The sequence below is a fragment of the Anopheles merus genome, chromosome 2L (assembly GCF_017562075.2).
Source record: "Anopheles merus strain MAF chromosome 2L, AmerM5.1, whole genome shotgun sequence".
NCBI classification, from domain to species: Eukaryota; Metazoa; Arthropoda; class Insecta; order Diptera; family Culicidae; genus Anopheles; species Anopheles merus.
The window spans coordinates 52,922,718-52,944,948 of NC_054083.1; the positions used below are offsets into that span (position 1 = coordinate 52,922,718).

Consider the following 22,231-nt stretch of genomic DNA (forward strand, 5'->3'; position numbering starts at 1 on the left):
TTATGGATGGTTGTTCCGCGCTTGGTCATACAATTCACATGAAATATAGATGCAGCTACACCTTGCCGCGAGAAGCGATCTCGTTCCGTGGAGACTGTTTTACTTTGTTAAGCATTTTTCGCGATGATGAAAGTCCCGGAATCAACGAAATAAACGAAACCAACCGCTCAAAACAACACACACACACATTTACGAATCGTTATGATCTTGCGGGCTGGGTGGCACCGTGCTGCCGTTATTGTTAGCGCTAGTAGTGAGAGTGGAAGTCGAACCGGCCGCCCCGGTAACGCCACGGACGGCGTCCGGCGCCCCGAAGCTAGTGTGCCGACGCAGCAACGATCCAAACACGCGCCTGCCCTTCGACTCATCGGAACTTCTTGATGCAAGAGACGCGGTCCTGGAAAGCATTTGGGGGGCATTTGTTTTTACATCAGTTGTACATCAAGGGATTGGAGAGGTGTTTACTACTTCATACAAACATACACGGGATATAGAGTTCAACTAGAGTGTGTGTTTTTATACATATAATGTACCAATTGTGTTTGCGCTTTGCACTATATTTCACCATCTATGCAGATGATGATCGATTGGCTCGCTAATTGCTTGTGTGTATCATCTAATTTTACATGTATTATCATCTATTTTACAAAGTGTCGGTCATATTATAACACTTTACCATTGTTAGCAGGTACTACATGCACACACAACATAGAATATCTTTCACGTTGTGTTGAAAATTACAACTTTGTGAAAAATGTGTAACCCTGAAGTGTGTTTGGAAGTAGTGTGTTGGAGTTTTATTCGTAAGCTTCGCTTTGCTATCCAGACAGAAATGTCCAAATACCACCAAATGTTCCGCGAATTGTTGTGAGTTTATATTTAATACCACACGAGACATACAAAACGCTTCAAAACGAAATCTCAAATTATTTACACCGAGAATGCAATGTTCATAATCAACATTAAATATTACCACAGCACATGTCCTACCCAACGCGTACGGCGCTATGTATGCAGATGCAGAATGAAGTGAGTGTGGTGGTGCTGGAGGAGTGTGATTCATGGTCTTAAACGGTTGGAATGAATTTGCCTTAACATTACAAGTGGAATGTGTGTCGATAAAGATACATTTTGTTTGTAAAGTGATAGCAGTATGCTCCAGCAGTAAGAAGAGATCGCGTCAAGTGTAAGGAAAAAAATGGGTGACAAATGCTGTTTTAATACGAAAAAATGCACAATTTTGATGTTTGTATATTCAGTATATACAAAAACAAAGTGTAGATTGAAGAGTATGGAAAAGGCAAAACGGTTCGTCATGTTTACTCACACAAAAATTTCTCTTCCTGTTTGTTTGTTTGTTTGATAAAGTGTTATTTGTTGTTTTCATACGAATTATGAAAATATTGCGTGTGTGTGTTTTCCAGAGTATCCGTGTGCCGTTTGTATTAAGATTAGGATAGGATAGAATTTAGAGCGCAGTTTCGTGTTATGCCATGTCATTTTATCATCATCAGTAGCACAAATTTTGGTTTCAGGGTTTGGAAAAGAAGTTTGGATTCAATGTTTTGTTTGTGTGTTTGTATTTGTTGTTTCGTATGATGGCAAGGGTAAACAAGAGGGGAAAAGAAGAAGAAGAAAACAACCAAATAAATTTCTGTTCATAAGTCTGTATCGTATTTTGGCTGTTATACAAACACATAAAGTACAAACGTAACCAACCGATCGACGATAAGGTCCAACACAAAACAACAATAAGCTCAATGAAGCAAACTAACATGTAGAAAGCGGAAGCAAAATGAATAAGTAAAAACAAACATAACAAACTCACTAAAAGTATAAAACATACGCAAATCAAATAGTACCACAAATAAGCATTAGGACAGTAGCTGGGATTTTCTCTAGACATGACACATGACATGAAAGAGTCTGAAATTAGGCAACAGCAGTAGTTCTGGATTCTGGATAATTTAACAACCAAAAAAGATCATTCCAGTTACACCACATAAAATGCTATCCATCGAAAACAGACGAAAGTCCCGCCAAGGATGCGAGAAACAGAAGATAGGCAAGCGAAATAGAGCAGCACGAGAATATTGACACAAGTAAGGTACAGCAGGTAAGGCACAAAACAACTGAACAGAGCGTTGATCAAAGTGAATCAAAACGTATACAAGAACACACGGCAACATTTTGTAGTAATAAGAGCATCATTCATGTGATTTGAAGAAACAATCAAAATGAATAAAAACATACAATAAGATAAAAAAAATCGCAACGATGCTGTACAAAACGATACCCAGTTTGGGTTGTTGAATAAGAATTGCTTTTGTCGTTCAAAAAAGTTTCTTTAACTAATATGCGCAGGCCCATTAGAGCATGGTGATTATGGGTAACAAGTAATTAATGACGACTCGATCGTTGATGGGTCAAAATCCAAAAGCACACCCCCAGAAGCCTACACGAAGGTCTCTTACTTGTTGTTGGCAAGCTATCGGTTTACGTTAAATACAATCTACTGTTTACTATTAGCCTTCCTTTGGCCTGCTTTATCCTCGAGCCCCGAATGGTTCCGAGTGTTTTGCTGATTTAAAAATGGTGGAGATCGTTGGCGAGACAGGGAAAGGGGGATTTTGAAAACTAAAAACCAAACATATTACACAGAAAAAAATGTTCAAAAAAGGTATCGAAGAAAACCGTAACAAGTAACAAAGTGAGCAAGAAGAAGGTACACATCCGAAAGCTGCTAATACTTACTCTTTACTGTTGGCTTCGAGGCTCTTGCGGCGCAGCTCGTCAAGCGTGACACCGTTTTGCTGTTCCCATTCGGCTTTCTCCTGCTCGAAAGCCTTTCTGCGATCTTCCAGCTCACGAATTTGAAGCTCGAGTGCCTAAAAATGTGAATTGGATCATTAGATTTCATGTACTCCGTTTCTGTCAATCAACCACCACATCAAATGATGCTGAATCTCCTCCCGGCTCGATGCATCACCTTCTTTCGTTCCTCGTGACGTCTGGTTAGTTCGGCCTCCGAGTCCTTGAGCTTTTGTTTCTTCTCCTTCACCTTCATCTCAAACACTTGCTCCATTTCGGCTTCCATTTTCTTCATCTTCGATTCATGTTCCCGCTTTTCCTCCTCCATCTGAGCCAGTGGATTCCTGTGGGACAAGTTTCAACGTTTTCGTGAGTATCATCCATTTCGCCCTATTCTTTCATTTCAAAACGCGCTTTTCTCTCTGCTTCTGCTACATGCACGGTGGTACAGAAAGCTATTCATGTTTTCTTTTTTCATTAGCAACTAAATGAATGCGATAAACGAACGGATGAATAAAGAAGCCATGCATGCAAGCAAAGGTTATGCTGATGAGCTGTTGAAGAGTTTCATTTATGCTGTGTTACACTCGCACACACACATCGCGTTTAGATTGTGAAGACTCTATCAAAAAGAAATCCCACCGGAAGTGTTCCGGAGTTTTGGGTTTAAACCATAACCAGTCGAGGGGTTGGGCGGGATTTCACTTTCATAGAGACCACCCAGCCACTAAACGAGGAAGGGGGCGAGAAGGAAAGATGCTATGATAACGCTAATACCAATTAGTTTTCCCATTTACCAAGTAGACTGACTTACCATCCAGTACCGTTTGTGTTAACAGTTCCAATATTGCATAAGCTGGATGAGTGATGAATATGGGGGCGTTTGTTTTGTGTTTTTGTTTTTTTTTGGTTTAAAAGGGTGAGAAATGAAAATGAATTTAGTGTTAAACCGAGCAGCAGCAGTGTTTTAAATATGCACACGCGTGTGTTATAATAATAAATAATAGTAAACCATCATCATACACACTCCCCGATCAGCTCCGAATGGTTGCAAGAGAACGGAAGAGGGCAAAGCACCCACCCCACGTTCACTCTCGTCGAACCATTCGCACCTGGACCGTGAATTGATGCAACGTTAGAGCAGCTATTGCAAAATGCAAAATGAAAAAAAAAATGCACACACAACCACGAAAGCCAACAAATTAGAAATGAGAATTAAGATAGAAAATAGCACAGGCCAAACCGACAATGACGGGAGGTTTGAGATTCGGTTTTTGCGTGCCCCGAGTGCTTACTTATTGCTTAGTTTGGCCTTGCCATCGGTACCCAAACCGGCCAGCTTTCGACAGCGATAGTTTTCATAGTGCACGTTGTTTGTCACATCCTTCAGGTCCTGCAGATTCGTCCGGATGACCATGTTGCGCAGAGCGATGAAATCACAATGGTCCAAATTTTCAACTAAAATGCAAAAGGGCAAATAGTGTGATGTATTTATACCCACGAACACCCTCCCTTCGTTCTCGCGTACCTTCAGCAACTCCCCACGGGTAGCGTCGTCCACGGACTTTGCGACCATCGATCTCGATTATTGCGTTCGCACCGACCACAGCGAACGGAACGCGGCTGCGCAGCTGGCGAAGTACTTTTGCGTCCTCCTCCTCGTCCATCGGGTCCGGGAAATCGTAGATTTTAATCTTATTTTGAGCGATTTCGTTTAGAATCTGCAATTGAACAGAACACCCCATTGTATACGTCGTCCCGACAGTCACACACAGTTTGCCTCTCCACCACAAACAACATTACCTGTTTCTTGAAGAGAGTGATTTCCTCCGGAGTCAGCGTGTCCGCTTTGGCAATCACCGGTATGATGTTCACCTTATCGCACAGTCGCTGCATGAACTCGATATCCAGCGGCTTCAGCCCATGCCCGGACGGGGCAATAAAGTACAGACAAACGTGCACGCGCGAATCGGGCAGCGCCGTTCGGTGGACGCGTGACTCGGCCGTCAAATACTCCTCGTACTTCGACTCTACAAAGTCCACTATCGGTAGCCAGCTGTAGAATAGAGTATAGAACACACATTGCATTAACCGAGCAACAGTTATGGCACAAAGAAGCTTCTCTCTATCTCCCTCTCTGCGACCTACCAGTTGCTGTTGTCAACGGCATCACCGAACCCGGGCGTATCGACCACCGTCAGCGTTAGGTTAACGCCGTTCTCCTTCAGCAGCACCTTGGTGCTCTCGACGGCCACCGTCTTCTTGATGCGCTTCGACGGTCCCGGATGCTGCTCGGCGTGGTAAATGTCCGACAGGAACATCGAGTTGATCAGGGTCGATTTGCCGAGCCCCGACTCGCCCACCACCATCAGCGTCAGCTCGAAGCCCTTCTTCACCGCCTTCCGGTACACCTGGTTCGGCAGGTTCGCGAACCCAACGTACCCGTCCAGCTCCTTCGGCTTCGTTTTCATCACCGGCTTCTCCTTCTCATGCCGTTCGTTCGCTAGCTTCGCGTTCGCCGCATCCGCATGGTGATGATGACCGTGGTGACCGTTCGCACCGCTATCGTGATGGTTCAGCAGGGCGTCCCGCTTCTCCTTCAGCGAAATACTGTTCATGCTGGTCGCTAGCCCGTTCACGCCACCGCCACCTCCTCCGCCGAGATTGTTGTTCCCGGTTGCTGCCGCCGCTGCTGCTGCTGCCGCGTGCACAGCGCTGCCATTCGTGGCCGGTGCACCGTTCAGACCGTTGTGATTGTTATTGGTGACCATTGCGCCAATCGAGACCGCGGCCGGTGAGCTGTTGTTAGTGACGCCACCGCCGCCGCCAACTGAGTTAGTGAGCCCTGCCGTGCTGTGTTTATCGTTGGCCGCGTTTGCGCTGTTATTATGCTGCGGAGAGAGATAGAATGAGAGAAGCGAGACGGAAATGTTGGATTAGCTGTTAGTTTGCCACATTAATAAAGCTGAATGAGGGGGTGGGGTAGGGGGATACTAAAGGCAATGTTAGTAGCAAATAGGAGGTTAGAGCTTGTTGAAAGCGGAATAATGCACAACGATGTGAAGAGAGCAGGAGCACAAGGAGCAAGTGAGCGAGCGAGCGAGCAAGGAGGAGGGGAGGAAGCGGGAGCAAAGTAGGAAGCCAACCACACAACGCAAAGCTCAACTCACGATCACGTTGTTGTTAGCCAGGTTGAGACTGTTCAGCCCTACCGGTGGATTTGGTGGCGGTCCGGACGGACTGTTGCTCTCCGACTTGAAGAACATTTCGCGCTTCGTTGCCAACTGAAAAGCACACATACCAAACAAAAATAAACGAATCAATTAATAAAACCGAACCAAACACAGGGTGACACACACAGACACGCGCAACGTCGAACAATGACACACCGGGGAGAACGAAAGAAGAATTGTAAAAATGGAGGCAACGCGACGGGCACGACTATTCTAACCACACAGATCCATACCGTTTACACAAGCACTGATTGCAAAACAAAAATACATTAATTTTCTAATTTAATAACAAACGAAACAGCAAACTAAATCAAACTTAACATTAATGTAAAACAGACAGCTTTAGCAAAAAGGGAAACCACGGAAATGGAGCGTGAAATTAGTCATTAGTAGCTCCTTGCCTGACGGCTGACTGACTGGTCGGGCTTGTCTGTTCCTTTTCCACCCTCTTTCTAAACACCAAAGATGCCGTCGTTCTGCTGCAGCTGCGGAACGTGAAGGTAAAACCCAACCAGGCGCAACGTCTCGCCGACAGGCATTAAGAAACGGCACACACTTCGGGGTACAGTGAGCATCGTAACACACGCACCAATCCCGAAGGATTGTTAGTACCACCCATCCAATGATGATTACATTATCCCTCCCGCAATTGAGAGGTAAACAAACCCCCCTCAACATACGCAACTGTTTGTTTTAGTTTGTATCTGTATGCAGAGCTCGATCTCTACCCATGATCGGGTGGTAGGCACATTTCAAAGAGCCAACGAGCCGATTTAATGAAATAATCAATAAAATTTAACCGTTTTCCTCTCCCTTTTTGGAAAAGAAAGCACAAACACGCAATCCGGTAAAGAAGGATCATCTTCCGGCAACCGGAGCGATCGGACGATCGATGATGATCCTCTCTTCCCCCCTCACCCCCCACTACTACGCAAGTTGTCGCGGTTCCTCACCAGGCTAACCTTTTCCCGTTCCGCTTTGTCGATCTTGGTGAACTCGTTGCGATCGCGATCGATCTTGTTGAAGGATGACGAGTAGTTTGGCAGCTTCGGAGGTGGAATGGGCCGGGCGGCGATCGTCGGCTTCTCGTGCGTCTTGTTCGTCCCGTGGATGCCGGCCGTGATGGGAGGTGCCGCCACTGGCATACCACCGCCACCACCCGATCCCTGGAAGTTGGCCATATAGGCGCCGGGCGACGAAAGGACGGGCTTCACCGGCGGTACTGGCGGTCCACCGGCACCGGGTCCGGCCGTCTGCTGTGCTGTGGGCGTTGATGTACTCATATTTTCATACTCTGCTTGTATCACCGCTTATCACACACTCACGCGTACATGCACACTAGACACACAAAGAGAAAACAGGAAGAGTGATGGGACGCGGGGACACACCTGTCACACTTGCGTTCGTTCGTTCAGTGTTCTAATCGTTTAATTTCTTCGCGACACTACACAAACTAGGCTGAAAACATTCTTAAAAATTGGACGTAAGGTTAGAACTCCTGCTTGCGCAAACCGCGTAGAAAAATGCAGTCTTGAAGAAGCACGATCGATGAAGATCGATTGCTTTCACAGTCAGAGGAAAGAGTGTCCGTCTGGTCCGGCCGACTGCTGCAGCCGTAATCGTTTACCAGAAGGAATGCCACACACACGACGCATCTTGACCCACTCACGTCACGCGACCTTTCCGATAACGCACTGGCTGGCGCGACTTTTGTGTGTGATTGTGTGCTGCCGCGAATCGAAAGCGATCACTTACGACGAGCTATAAATTATGCCAAACGGGAAGAAGAACTGTGCTGTCCCCACCGGGGGGGTAGGTTTGCGTTGTCCCCACTGTGTGCCGAAGCCGTTGTTTAGGGTAGGTGGTCGTAATATCTAATTGAAACAAACGATCGTCTCTCTCCCTTGCTGAGGTTATAGAGGTCTGGTAATCGTTTAGAGATCGCACACATATTCGCACGATGTATCGCAGGGGAGTGGTGGGCGGTGGGCACGGGACCATGCACACGGGCGCAGTTGCAGTTTGCGCGGGAAAGACACGCGCGGTGAAGGGACAACACACGGGCGGTTTATATGCATTATTAATATTTATGAAAAGATCTCCTTTTTTGCATGACACACTCCACCACCCAGCGCCCATCGTTCATGTAAGGCGTGTGTGTGTGTCTAACGGGGCCGCAGACCTTAAACATAAACGGATGGTGATGTAGGGAGAGAGAGAGTACCGTTTGTTTGTCGCCTTAAGACTCATCGTTCCGTGCCATTCTAAGCAATGAACCGATCGGTAAGCGAAAGATTAACGCTATGGCGGCAATGGAAAGCCAATAAAAGTACACACAATGATTGGCAATGATTCAATGTAAATAAATCAACCCTCTCTCTATGGGCAAAGCCCCGTAACGCACTGGAAGCGGAAAGACGCAATGTTCGCGGCTCAGTGTATGATTGTCGGTGACCGAGAGTGGTTTTAATTCATTCCAAATGAAACAATTTACGTTCCCCCCAGTCGATGCCGCCGCCTCCGCCGAGTTCTGACCGTGGAAGTAGTAGTAGCAGTTGTAACATTACTGTTAATAGTCTCTAACACCAGCAACAACGCGCGCTCTATCTTTCTTATCTCTCGTATGCTTCTCTTTTCACTCTCCTCCAAGTACGGGTTTTTTTTTGCCTTGACTTTACGTCACGCGCATGCGTTTTGCAGCAAGTGAATGATAATGAATGCAAGATGCATTACTGCATTTATTTCGCACCGTTTGTTTCGCACAGCGTAGTTCACCGCACATTTCATGCCCTTCATGCTGCGTCTACAGTAGCCTTTTCTCCCCACGACCCATATGGTCTGGGCTCCCGGTTGGTTGTGCTAATGGAACGAGAAAAAAAAAGCATCTGGGCACGGAACTGTGTCGATCTTAAGATGTGCGCGTTATGTGACACAATGTATCCGTTTGTGCCTGTGGCAAGAACGTGTATGTGAGGCATTAATGTTGCCTACGCGCCGTAGCAAAATGGAGATGTAACATTCCGATAGTCCCGTCGCCGTCCATTGCTCCGATTGCATCCGATTCCGATGGTGCGACAAGGCCAGTGTGAGTGCGTATGTATGACCCTAGCTGATGAAACCAAGCGGAAACGGTTAGACAGCACCAGCAAGCAGCAGCAGGGCACTCGGCGGGATCAATTATAAACAGAACAGAGCGAGGGAAGACGAACAAAAAAAAGATGAATCTCTGTCCATTCTCTCACGGGGCAACTCCAATATGTCTTAAGGGCTTATGGGATGGGGCGCCGACAAATAAACACGCTGTCGCCCAACAACTACACAACCAGCAACAGCAGCAACAGGACCAAGTCGCGGTGGATGCACATCGCGGGACCGTGCCGCATATGACCTAAAACGCGCGTTCGTTCACACTGCACTCGTCGTACATTCCCGGCTTCCCGGAATAAGTATGATCGTGATTTTTTCTACCACGTTTTGTCCAACCGCCGAATGGTACTGACTCAACCGCTTCGGCCTGCCCTTAGCGATGGCCCAACAACAACAACACATGTGTGTGGAATAAGTTGCCGCATAAGCAACTTCCTCTCCGCCCTCTCCCTCATCCCGGTGTGTCTCTTGCGTATCCCTCCAGAAGAAGAAATATGCTGAGCATTACCCGTTTCAAGTGTGTGTGTTTAAACGTTCTGCTTCCACTTCACCAGACCTTCCAAATAGTAGAGACACGGATGGGCAAAGTAACAACACACCCAAGCAAGTAAGAGCTCTAAAAATGCGTATATCTCTGTTCTGTGCTGTGTCCAAAAAAATCTGGCCCCGCGTGCGGCCCCATTTTACCTCTTTTGTGTTGACTTGTTTGGGGAACTGAAGAGGGGGGGGGGGGATAGAGACTTCCGGTGCAATATAGTGAGGTGCGGAGAAGTACGTGCGCTCATCACTTCGCGGCTCGGTGGTGTGTACTGGGCACGTCAAAACACGGACGTGGCCGCAACAACCAAACCAACGGACATTCCTTCTTCAAGTGCGAATCAGTGTCGTGCGGCCATAGAAGCAATAGTAGCACATTGCCCCCCTCCTCGTCGGGCACAGGCCCCTCTCTATCTCCCGTGGTGGTGCTTTTGTGTTGCTTTCTGTCTGTACTTTTTGTTTGGGCCCGATAAGAGCCAATCCCGCTGGGCAGTTGCTTCAGGCGTCTATCAGCGAACAGCCAAGGGGATGGGCCACGGTCAAGCCAAGGCAGAACGCACGATAGCGTTTGTTTTATTGCACATGTATGTGCTTCGCGCCACGACGACATTCGTCATAGTAGGCCATAACATTAGCTCTGCAAGGCATGAGTGTTGTACATCTCTCCAGAATACTTCAAAACCTTTGCCAATGTACCTCTTGTCCATTTTTCTCTTCAATTAGTTAGAATCCGTTACGGAAGTGTTCCACAGTCCAGGGCAATCGTTCTCAATGACTAATTCCCTGCTGTAACCTCGCGATTAGAAGAGCTCGACCCCTGCAGGCCACGCACGATGTTTGTACTTCATTACTCACGACTTTTAATGCCGCCAATGAATCAATGCTAGAACGGCTAAAATTAGTCGGAACATGCCGAATGAAAATGACCTCCAGCACCACCACCACCGAGGGGGGAACCGCGACCCGAACAATCGATCAAAAAGACGTTTCCTTTTTTGCGGTTTCCTCCTCCATCATTGGCGGTCCGCGTCGTCGTACGTGGAGTGGTTTCGGCGGTGCTGTGCTGCTTCCTTTCGCTTTTATTATTGTGTAATCAATACGCAACTTTTCGGCATTGCTCTACGGTGGTGTGGTGAACCCGCAACTAACGGGCTAAAAAGCCGCACGTAGGGGAAGAGCGGTGAGCTTAGAGAGCGACGACAACCGCCTTAATTGATATCTTTTTTAATAAAACATTTAATTGGACGCTTTTTTAGAGTGGATTTGCCGTGAGCTGGTGGTAAGTGGCCAATAAGGTGTGTGTTTTATATTGCCATTTTAGCCCGAGCGACAGCAAAAACGTCCGAGATACGGAGGAGTATATGTGAGTAATGTTTAATTTTTGATAAGCGCAAACGCACTTCGACAGCCCCTTTCATGGCAGTTTGCTGCTTTTTTCTTCTTCCTCCTCCTTCTTGCGGTCTCCAATCCCGATCCAATTTTGAACAGGGGAAGACTTCACCGCGGAGTATAACTTTCGCCCAATTTCCTCCCATCAATCATGTATGTATGTGTGTGTGTGTGGGTTTGGTGGTCAGAGCCACCGGCTTCTTCCCCGGGGAAACATTAAGACTCCCCACACCAACTATGGACAATGCTCGGGAAGTATTCCTTCAGCCCCCATCCGGACATATCTCTCTTTCTGGTAGGTCCGTTGGAGTTGGACGGATTAAATAATCACTTTCACAATTGAAGCGAGGCTTTTTCTTTCCTTTTTTGTTGCAAAAAATGGAAAACTGCATCCACAGCAGCAAGAGCTTTTGGTCCACAGCTACAAATCAAAGCAAGCCATTCGGGTAAGCGCGAAGGAGAGAAACAGCGAAACAGAGGGAGAGAGAAGAGAGCTGGAAACAGTTTTGCTGTCCAGTTTGCGGCATATGAGTCATGTTTTGGATGTTTGAAAGTTATTCTAGTGCCGCTGTTGCTGGTGTTGCTGTTGTTGTTAATGCTGCGTTAAATGCTGCGACTCCCTCCCCCCCAGGCCAGACACACAGTTATTCTTCTGGTGCAGTTATTCTTTATGCTTCCAACAACACACACACACACAACCACACAAGACGATATCTGGTCATACACAGTCACACACCACCTCCACACGCTCCTGTGCTCGCTTCATTTTCAACACTTCTTTCTTGTCCTGTTTCTTCACCCACAAACGCACACACGCACAGACACAAACACACACACACTTCGTCCTGCTCTGAAAACTGTGCAATCGTGTCGAGGTGCAGTTGTGTGTCTTGCCTTTTTTCTCTTCACTATTCTTTCGTTTTTTTTTATCCAATCTGTAACCAACCCCCAGAAAGGGTGTTGGCTTTGGGGAAGAAGAATTACTTCCAAAACTTCGACCACCAGAGCGCCCTGTTTCCTTGCTTCCTTGTTTCCTTCTCCACACACACACGCACACCTACACACCCTCATTCGCAGTACCGGTTTTGCACAAGGATTTGCACTACTTTTGCATACTTTAGCTTTAGGGCTTTGCTTAATCCGTAATCACGCAAAATGTCGTCGCCGAAAGATACAAAAAAAACTGCACTGTTACTTCACTGTTCTTCACTCCAAAGTGTCCTGGTAGCTCTCCAGCAGGCGTTGCTTTTGACAGGCTGCTGCTGCTGCTTTTCGATGTCACTGACACAAGCGCACACGGAAACGCACCATAGCCAAGGGCTGGAAAAGGATACGCACGCACACATGCACACACACACACACACTCACACCGAGTTGCTCGGCTTCTTTTTGTTGTCCCCTTTTCACTGCTCTTCTTCACCTCTCCACACTGCACACAGCAGAAGGGTAAATCCTATTTTGGCATACACCTAACACCCGCTCTCCTGCCTCCTTCTCTCTGTTCTCCGCCAGACCCAACAACGGGTGGACGATAAATCTTGCCTGGACAAGTTTTCGGGGCTCTCGAGAATGTGTGTGTTTGCACGGCGCTCTGTGTGTGGTGTGCCGTTTCTTCTTCCACACCGAAACGACGACGACGACGACAACTCTCCCTTCTGTTGCAACAAGCACGTCCCGCTAACCTTTCCCGTCCACCAGAACGCACAGCACGAGCTGGAAGTGACTGCTGCCAGTGGAAATTATCACACACACTGCACGGGAGATTGCACTTGGGCTTTATGCACAACGAAAAAACCCGCACACCGAAAGTTCACACGCCTACCTACTGAAGGGAGTCGTTTTCTCTTCCTGCCGGACCGAAACGCAGCGCCACTGTAAATATGCTGTTGAATTGCCGCGATATCACAAACGACTTGTGACGCTTGCTGGATTAACCCTTCGCGGACCGGCGGGAACGTTAGCTACTGGAGACGTCAATACGATTTGCTTGAACAAAGGCGATTTGTATGGCAATTGAAGCTACTTCGCAAAGATTTGTCTGGTGTATTTTAACTTTTAGAAACCAGGACGTGCATTATTAACAAATAAAGACGTTAAATAATCACAAAAACATGTTTAAAAAGAGTAAATCTATAAATCAGCCATTCACACACACACAAACGCTGCTACAGCGATTTGCTTGAAAACGTCTCACATCGATACATTTGCTTGCAGCACATCACGAAGCGTTTTGAGCGTGCGTATAACAGATTCAAACTGTCCTACGCGCTCAAGTGCATTTTGAAAGAGACGGTTGATTTCAGATTTGGAAACTGAAAGTTACATTTCATTGCATTGTTATCGCAAAATCATTGGCAATCGTATTTCTATTTCGAATTAACTCTTTAAAAACCATGACACCATTTGACCAGATAATGTCTTGCCACGGTATCGTTTCACATCTCACATTAATGATGCCATTCCGGCTCGCCGTACATCATTGCAGTAGTTGTATTCAACAGTTCCATAATCGAGCGCATAAAAATGCAACAACCAGACCCACTGGTTACAGCTTATCTTATCCAAACTTTCCCTTCATAAAATAAAAATTCATCTAACACGAATCAGAAGCGTGTGGCCAAGCGCGGGGGAAAGTAATGATTTCAGCTGCTCTGCCACGCTCTGTTAGCATTGTCGTCCACACTGCCTGTGGTCGAATTAGTCGAATTTGCTAGGCGTTACATTAATTACAAACATTTGCTTGGCTCTTTTGCACCGACACCCGCGCTCTCTTATGTCAGCTAGGGAGAGGAAGAAACGATTAAAAATGTAACTGTTCGGCTTCGGCTAACCGAATTGATTTTCGAACTAAAGCCATATTCCATCTCGCGCCGAGATCATTTCTACGCACCATTGCAGCGCGCAATTTCGCCTTCCGCGGTGGCGTGTATCAAATTCAAACTGACGTAACGCGCCACGTTGAAAGACCGGAGCTCTCTCTCTCTCTCTCTCTCTATCTCTCTACCAGCAGACCGCTTGCCCAACAACGAATTCGAATTGCTTCGCTCACTTACGCTTTTTCCTTTCGCGGTTACGGCGGCATTTAATGATTTTTGCAGCCACATCCGACATCCTCCTCCTATCGTGGGGTGGATGATGCTTTTTGCCCTCCAATTCAGTATTTACAACAAACAAAACAAAGTAAAAAGAGAACCCGTGAAAGTGATTCAATATCGGATAAATCCACATCGGCGGTTAGTGATGGAGATAGGATCTTTAGAAGAGAAAACATTTGGGGAAGCGTTCGATCGATCGATCGATCGACGGTAGCCGCCCGAAGGTTGCACACTTTGGTCAAACAGGGCAACCGTTTAGGGCCAATCAGGCCAAGTGGCTACTTGCGTTCGGGCAGTTAGTAGTACGAGTAACTGTTTCACACTGCGGCTTGACCTACCGAATTTACTCATGATTCTTATAAAGGGAAACGAATCGAAAAGGGGGCCACCACCATGTGGCATAATTCCATAAATACCAGCTCTTCCAGCATTTCTTATGGACGCGCGCGACTAAACCACACAACATTTGCATATTCTACTCGAAGGCACGTATTGGCCTGGGCGTATGATTCTATGGAAGCGTACAAAAAGGGTGGCTAAACATACTTCTTCGCCTCCATTTGTGCTGACCGAATCGAAATCGAATTCTTCGGCGTAAAGCAAGCGCCCGCGCGCAAGTCATAGTCAATGTGTCATGCGTGGTGTTTCCATTGCGCTTCACCAAAATCACAACCCCAAAACCCTTAACGAGCTATCATCAAACGGTGACAACGACCCGAAACACCGCTTCCTGTCTGTCCGGTGTGTGGAATTGTTATTAATGACCCCGATCGATGCCGGTGGGTGGCGGTGGCACAAATTAATCGAACACTTAACAGCCAGTTGTGTGGTTCGATCGCACCGACCGATCAGGGGTCATCGGAGCGATCAAGCGCGCACAAATTGTCTGCACAATTGTTTTTTTTTCTACCGCATCCATAATGTGGAAAAGTGTACACAACATTATGTGTGCAATGTGCAAAGACGACGACATTAGGAAATCATCATTCACGGCGCATTCCACAGCCCGCAGCAAGTGAAAGGACATGTGCGCGTACGGTCGCGCGCGCGCGCACACACACGCGTTCGCCGGCTGGCGCATCCAAGATTGTTTGAGGCTGTGCGTATAAATATTTAAGCCCCCAATTAAAAGGATACGTGACACCGATAGACGATCGGTTGTTATTTGTTTCAGTGGTTTGGATTTGAGCCTTTTTTTCCAAACATATGCAACGCGTGTGGCGTCGTTTCATTGATTTCGGTTTGGCTTCGATATGGTGCAGTGATTTCTGGACGACGACGGGGGCCTTCGATACCCAAAACAAATGCCCAGCGAATGCAGCAGGCACGCTTGCCGGTGTTACGGTAACGGTGTTTATTTGTCTTACAGCACCCAAGACACAAGCCAAATGTGCACCAAATGCCGTTTTGGGTGAATATTTCGGACGGTTGGACAACACACACGACGATCGCGATCGGGGCTGGAGGATCGATGTGTACATCAGCGCGATACGCATGTAGGGAAAGAAGAATGCACGTCCCTGTTTTTTTTTGTTCGGACCACGGTATGGCTGCATCCATCACGGCTCACCTGGTTATGCTACTCGTGATACACGTGATGCAATCCCCCACTGCCATTCCTCTCAACTACTGCAACGTGTGCAACGACCGAACTGAACTCAACCGAAGGGATCGGGTGAAAGGGAGGATCAGTGAAAAGGAGGGATGAAGTAGGTTTAGGGAGGGCAGAAATAACACAAAAAACCCCCTCACACCGTAGGCTAGAATAGTACGTGCTCTTGCTCTTGCGCATCGAGGTGGAAATGTATGTACACGTGGTGGGGCCGTAGGGCCTAGTACGTAGGGCGCGCGCAATACTTACCGCTGCAGGTTGCGGCGATGCGTTGTAACGCCCCGGCCCCGGGTGAAGGTGATGGTGAAATTGATATGTGCGCGGTGTTTTAAGATGATGATGACGACAGCACACACACACACACACGGAAGGGGGGTTCGTCAAGGTATCGCGCGAGAGTTGTTGTACCGTAGCGAAGATCCATCGTCCGCGAAGAAGGCGATATATGTGAAACAGGAGAGAATAAGAAAAGTATAACAGCACAAATTAGTTAGGGAGTAGAATGAGTGTAAAATCATTAGCTTTTTATAGCTTGGTTTGTAAACATTATGTGTTAGTTCCAATCGAATGTTTAGTAAACCGGGTGGATTATAATTTGATTAGTTCGATCGATCGAACGATCAACTGGATCGTTTTGTTTGTTCTTGCCATAAATCAACCATTTTTACCCAAATTTGCTCATGGAGATTGAAGAGATTCTAACCTTCAACACTGAGTGATGGCAACCATATGTCAAACAATCGTTCAGATACGTTCTTATAACATTGTTCGATGTAAGCTCCCATTTAGCATCAATTAATCTATAGATTCAAGATCTGGTAGGATGTCTCTGCTGTTTACTCAGCTGATGAAGTCTGGGTCTTTAGGACGGTTGTCCCCATGGACAGAGGAAGAATCAAATTGCATACTGGTACAGAGAACGAAATCCAAATCACTCCAAGCTCCTTTGTTTCAATACATCTCTAGATGTTCAGACATTTAAAATTCAAAAGATTACAGTTAGCTTGAACGTTGTGAAGACAATTACCAAAACCGGTAGGACATGATGTATCACCAAGAAGTTGTTCACTTTGTCCACATTTTCCAAGCACGTCCAATGGCAGTTTTAGGCACAAATCTTTAGAATCTTGACAAATATTTAGAATATGATGTCTATGATCTTCAGCAATCCAATTGACTGTAGGATCTCCCGAAGCCTTCAGCACAACCCCGGCAAGCTTTAATGACCCCCATTTGGTAATTTTGGACCACTCAGAGGATTCAACTGCTTCCAAAAACCATACCAGTTCACCTGGAAAACAATTCAACTTGTTAGTATGACTAATTGCAAGGAATTTTCCAACGACCTGCAAGCAAATGATACCGTCCAATTGGGACGATAAATCTTCCTTTGGAACGCCCCATCTTGATAGTAGCCAGACCTCCATATGGAACAAATGTATCAGAGCATCCAAGCAACCATACCAAGGTTCAGACAACTCATCCCAAGCAACCGACACACACATACCTCATGTAAGCAATGCTCAAACCCCCGTAAGCTCTGCACACGATCTACGGTGTTGTTCTACCAGCACGGTCGATGATTGATGGCTGTTTTTTCAAGTGTTTCTCACACGACCCGTTACTAGTGCTGTGTCTAACGTTTCTAAACAACAACAAAAAAACGGGATGGGACGGGGTGAAAGAAAACCTAAAAAAATACATTCAAACATCAACAACCGGCAGGCAGACCACATGTCGTTGCTTCGGCCACCTCAATCGACAGACGGCACACACCACCGCGGTGATTGAGGATTTCATTACCGGTTCACTTTCTGGGCCGGCAGAGTAACGAGCAATTTGAAACCCCCCAAACCCCGGGGGTGGGCTTCCGGGCGGAGGGTGAGGCTTTATTGTATCGATCGGTGCGATGATGTGTGTGGCTTAATTCAGGCTGCACACTTCCGTGGCAGCAAAGTGATCTACTAGAGAGGGGAGGAGGTTGTTTCAAGTACAGCGAATAAAAAAGAAAAACACACACACACACACGCGAAAAGTGATTCTAGTTAGTTAGCGATCGTGTTGACGAGTTGACGAGCCTTTCAAATTGGGTACAAATCTGCACAACGCGCGCCGCATGGATAGATAATTTTTCAATTAAAAAAGACTTGTAAAAAGCCAATCTTTTCGACAAAACGAACAACCAAACGCGTAAGGTTCGCTTCTTTCACGTAAGTGTATCAAATTTCTCCCTTCCTTTTTTCTCCAGAACACAATCACGGAACCGAATTTCTTTTCCCTTTTCCTTCCATTTTCTTACACATAAAAAAGAAAACAAATTAAACACCGAATAAAAAACCAAACCTCCTTGGACAGGGCGTGGAAAACCTTACACCTTACACCAAAAGGCTCCCAAAAACCCCCCACTTCCCCTCGCTGCTAATGTGGGTGTGAAAAGATAAAAGCCTTTCCCTTCCACGTGCACTCGATCTTCGTTCGCCTCGCACGATCCCTTGCACTTGTTATTGACCCTCCTCTCCTCGGCGGGACGAGGGCGAAAGAGAGAGAGAGAGAGAGAGAGAGAGAGAGAGAGAGAGAGAGAGATCACCGAAAAGCCATTCCAAAGTGAAATTCGGAAGTTGGGGTCCATGGCCCGGGAAAACTGCCGAACAAATAACGAACGACGACGACGCAACCAAGCCACCGTTGGGGGGCACCATCGAGAGAAAGCCATTTAGATTAGATCGTTTTGTTAAAAATTGCATTAAAAATTCGGACTGAGCTGGTGTAAGACCCGAAAAAATGGTGGGTGAGTGGGGGGGGGGGGGGGGAGGTAACACAGACCCATAAGCAAGTGAAACTGAGTTTCTCCAGACCTTTGGATTGCGCCGTTTCATGGCCATTCGGATGATGGGTTTGACGAGACGCGATGCGTCGGTTTGCTTGTAAATATATAAACACAAACGATGCGGTGGTGTTGATACTTGTCGGGGAAAAGGGCGTAGGGAGGGGGATTTTTCTTGCCTTATCCATACTTTTCTCCGCATGATAAACCACACAACCACAGTGGCGAGTGCGGCAGCAGGGCAGGCAGGAAGCTTTAAATGATTAGCTTAACAAGGGGTAGAGAGAGAGAGAGAGAGAGGCAGCGAAGCACTGGGAAAGGAAGCAACGCAATTTTAACTGGAGCAGCAGCCCCCGAGCGGTTCCCCTTTTTATCTCGCTCGTGTGTGTGATTACTTGCCGGAGGTTTGACTGCCCGGGCAGGGATTGACCAACTCAACATATAAGCTAATTTACACCATCGCGCGTCATGGGTTGGTGGATTTGGTTTACCAACTCATTTGCAAGTTTTGTCCGACGCCGAACCAAAGGGGGTCCGTCCGCCCGTTCAGCTTAGCTAATAGGCGCACAATGTGTTGCATTAGTCATATCTGCATAAAGACTTTAAGCGGCTTCGTTCGGCCAGCCAGCCAGCCAGCCAGCCACAAAAATGCATAACGTCGCCGCACGATCGTTTGTTGCTGATCGATGGTGTTTTGTCCCCCCCCTGCTTTTGCTCATGTTGTTACAAATTACCCCGCCAGGCCCAGCAGACTTTGGGGCTGTCTCGTTCGAGGCTTTTTTTTTGCTGATTGAATTGCTTGTTTTACTCGTATGACGCCGTGGTTTGCCATTCCCACGACTTGCGTGCAGAAAATGCAGTTTTGTTCCCCAAATGTGCGACACAAAGAAATATGAAGATTGCACACACCAATATTTGTCACACTCAGCCGCAATACCAAGTATTGCATCGAAAGAAGGGAAAAATATAAAAAAGAGAAGTCCAAAAAAAGTGCATTCCAGTGCAGGGGGTGTGTGATGTGTTGCTGCTGCTGCTGGTGTTACTCTACTTACGGGATTTCATCAGGTTATTTTTAGCGGTTTCGATCTTGAGCGTGATCTTATTTTCCGCTTTGGTAGTCATCTTGATGTCGCCTCGCCAAAGCACACGTCTCCAGACCGAAAGGGGGAGAGGAAAAATTCACTTTACTACACACCACTGTTGGCGTCGGTGTACGCCTTATTTGCTTTTGATTGGTTTCGCACAGCGCACAACGAATTTCCTTTCGTACTGGGCGCACTACTCGAACCGGACTGTTTTGCGGTTGCAACACTCCAACGATATCAACACAAACTTCTTTACACTGAAACTGCGAACGAATCAACTGTGAGGCACACAAACGATATGGAGAGAGAGAGAGAGCAGAAGAGACAGATCAGCAAATTGCAGCAAAATCTAATTTAGCGTAAAATGTATTGCAATCACTTGATTTTGTTGTCTCTTCGCTTCGTGTGGGAAGGAGGAGGAGGCTCATCCCTGCGGGGCCAAGAAGCGTACATTCGCAATTGAATTAACACTTCAAACTAAGGGACACAGCATAAAATTGAAAACAATTCCACAAGATGATCACACAAAAAACCACCACCAAACACCGGTGCTGCGCCGGCCGTAGATCGAGAACGAGGATCAAGAAGCATAAGGAAACTTGAAAAGCCGGATGATCAACGCACTCTCGTTCTCGATCTTGGTCGCATGATCGCTTGGTGTTTGTGTGTATGTGTGTGGAGGAAGTTGTTCGCCCCAAACATGGTGACAGTGGGACTGATTTAGTGGCTCTATCTTATCGTCCCTCTATCCCATCGACCACCCTCAATGTAACGATCTTCTTAGCTGTCTCTCTCTCTCTCTCCCTCCCTCGCGATTTGTTTACGCGTCTTTTTGACATTTACAACTAGCACTAGCACATGTCGGGATTCTCGAGCCGGTTTCTACAGCAACGCTCATTTCTTCCTTCAATCGTATCTAATCATCACACAGCAGGCGACGTTGGTATCCAACTCTTGACTAAACAAACACACTCACACAACCACAACTCTCTGTCAAGAACGTGTCATATCCGCACGCAAGTTTTACGCACACGCTTGCCAGTTAAGGATGCTGCTGCGGGATCGCATCTACCTGGAGTAACAGCGAACAAAAAGGGCGCACTTTCAAAGGTAACGACGCCCTTACGCCTCTCGCGTACGATCAAACATACACACAAAGAAAAAACAAAACTAAAAACACACACACACAAATACAGAGAGCGAATGTGTAGAACTGCGTATTTTGCGTTGGCTTGACGTCCGACGACTCGCGATTTTGTGGCGTCCGCACCGATCCAGCGAAGAAGTTTAACAAAGCGGTTTACGCACCGCAGGCTCGGTACCTACCGTGCGGCGCAAAACATCCGCACCAGGGGTGAGCAACTTGTCCGCGCGAGAGGTGTTTGAAATTTATGGACGAAAATTCAATCTTACACTAAATCAACCTGATAGTCTATCATACTTTATCTAACCAGTTTATATCACCCAATTGGCTCTTTGAAAAACGACGATTGATGGTAAAATCTCAGAGGCACTTGGTCCTTTTAAAGGTTTGCCTGTTTTGCTGTACAACTTGACCTTAAAGGTCATCCGTGTCTCAGAAATCATATTCTCTAACATACTTCTAATCTAAATATTTCGCTAAAGCTCACCACTGCTCAACGGTATCGCCCAAAATACAAAGATCATGTAGCATATTTGCTTCTGAGATTCCATTGTACCCTTTGAATTGTATTCAAATATGATCTCCGATTCAAACTCAGTTGATTTCAGAATAAAGTTGATGTAAAACGTAAGGCCAAGACCAGATTTTCTTTGCTGTCCTTAGTCTGTTGCGGAATTGGGAGTATAGGCCCTAAGGCAACACGTTTGCCATCGTTATGAGTGGAATAATGGCACTTCAAGATGTCAATGTAACATAAAACGCAACCCATGTTCCCCTTGTGAACTAGTTTCTCTTCCCTGCATTTTTTTTTATACGGCTTCGCAACCGAACGAGAAAGGCTCTCGGCGATGGGCCGGTTCGGCGATCGTGCTCGCCTACTGCTGTTTGGTTTGTGACGTCACCGACGGAGCCGTTGTAAACGATCCGAACGAATCAAATCCTAACGGCCGGCGTGTGATGATGGTAGTAGGGAGGGAGGGAGGGAGAAACATACGCATACTGCTACGCCACGAGCCATTGCGTTAACACACAACAATCTTGATCAAATTCACTCGCGTAACGCGTAACGCTACGAGATTTCGGTTTAAAAAACAACAGCAGACACAACGCTTGATAAAATAAAGATGAATAAATTAACCGTGCATTTGCAATTCCAACGCAAACGTCAAGACGTATTAAATGATTCAAACATATAATTCAAAAGCTGGTAGTATTTCATCTTTGCTTTCGTAGATCGTGCACACACAAACAGCACCTTTACTTATCATACATACAGCACGTCTTTTGCACTTTCCCCCCTTTTTGAATAACAGACTGACTCCGTTGGTGTTCCGTACCCGCTGTGTTGGAACGT

At 46.6% G+C, this 22,231-nt stretch overlaps 1 protein-coding gene across 25 annotated transcripts in view; it reads right to left on the reverse strand.

Annotated features, from left to right (window-relative positions):
- The window catches only part of LOC121591386 (septin-7), a 41,657-nt gene that overhangs the window by 17,543 nt on the left and 1,883 nt on the right, over positions 1 to 22,231 (reverse strand). For 2 of the 25 annotated variants that reach the window (XR_006004531.1, XM_041911830.1), the window contains exons 1-10: positions 12,940 to 13,040; positions 6,998 to 7,513; positions 5,982 to 6,095; positions 4,960 to 5,702; positions 4,615 to 4,867; positions 4,340 to 4,532; positions 4,107 to 4,269; positions 3,626 to 3,667; positions 2,990 to 3,155; positions 2,755 to 2,888 (exon numbers count right to left, since the gene is read on the reverse strand). Coding sequence is in view for 24 of the 25 variants with exons in the window: in XM_041911830.1 (XP_041767764.1) it covers positions 2,755 to 2,888; positions 2,990 to 3,155; positions 3,626 to 3,667; positions 4,107 to 4,269; positions 4,340 to 4,532; positions 4,615 to 4,867; positions 4,960 to 5,702; positions 5,982 to 6,095; positions 6,998 to 7,327 (2,138 nt within the window). In the remaining variant the exon portion in view is untranslated. The other 23 variants (XM_041911831.1, XM_041911833.1, XM_041911835.1 and 20 more) reach the window with 21 other exon arrangements.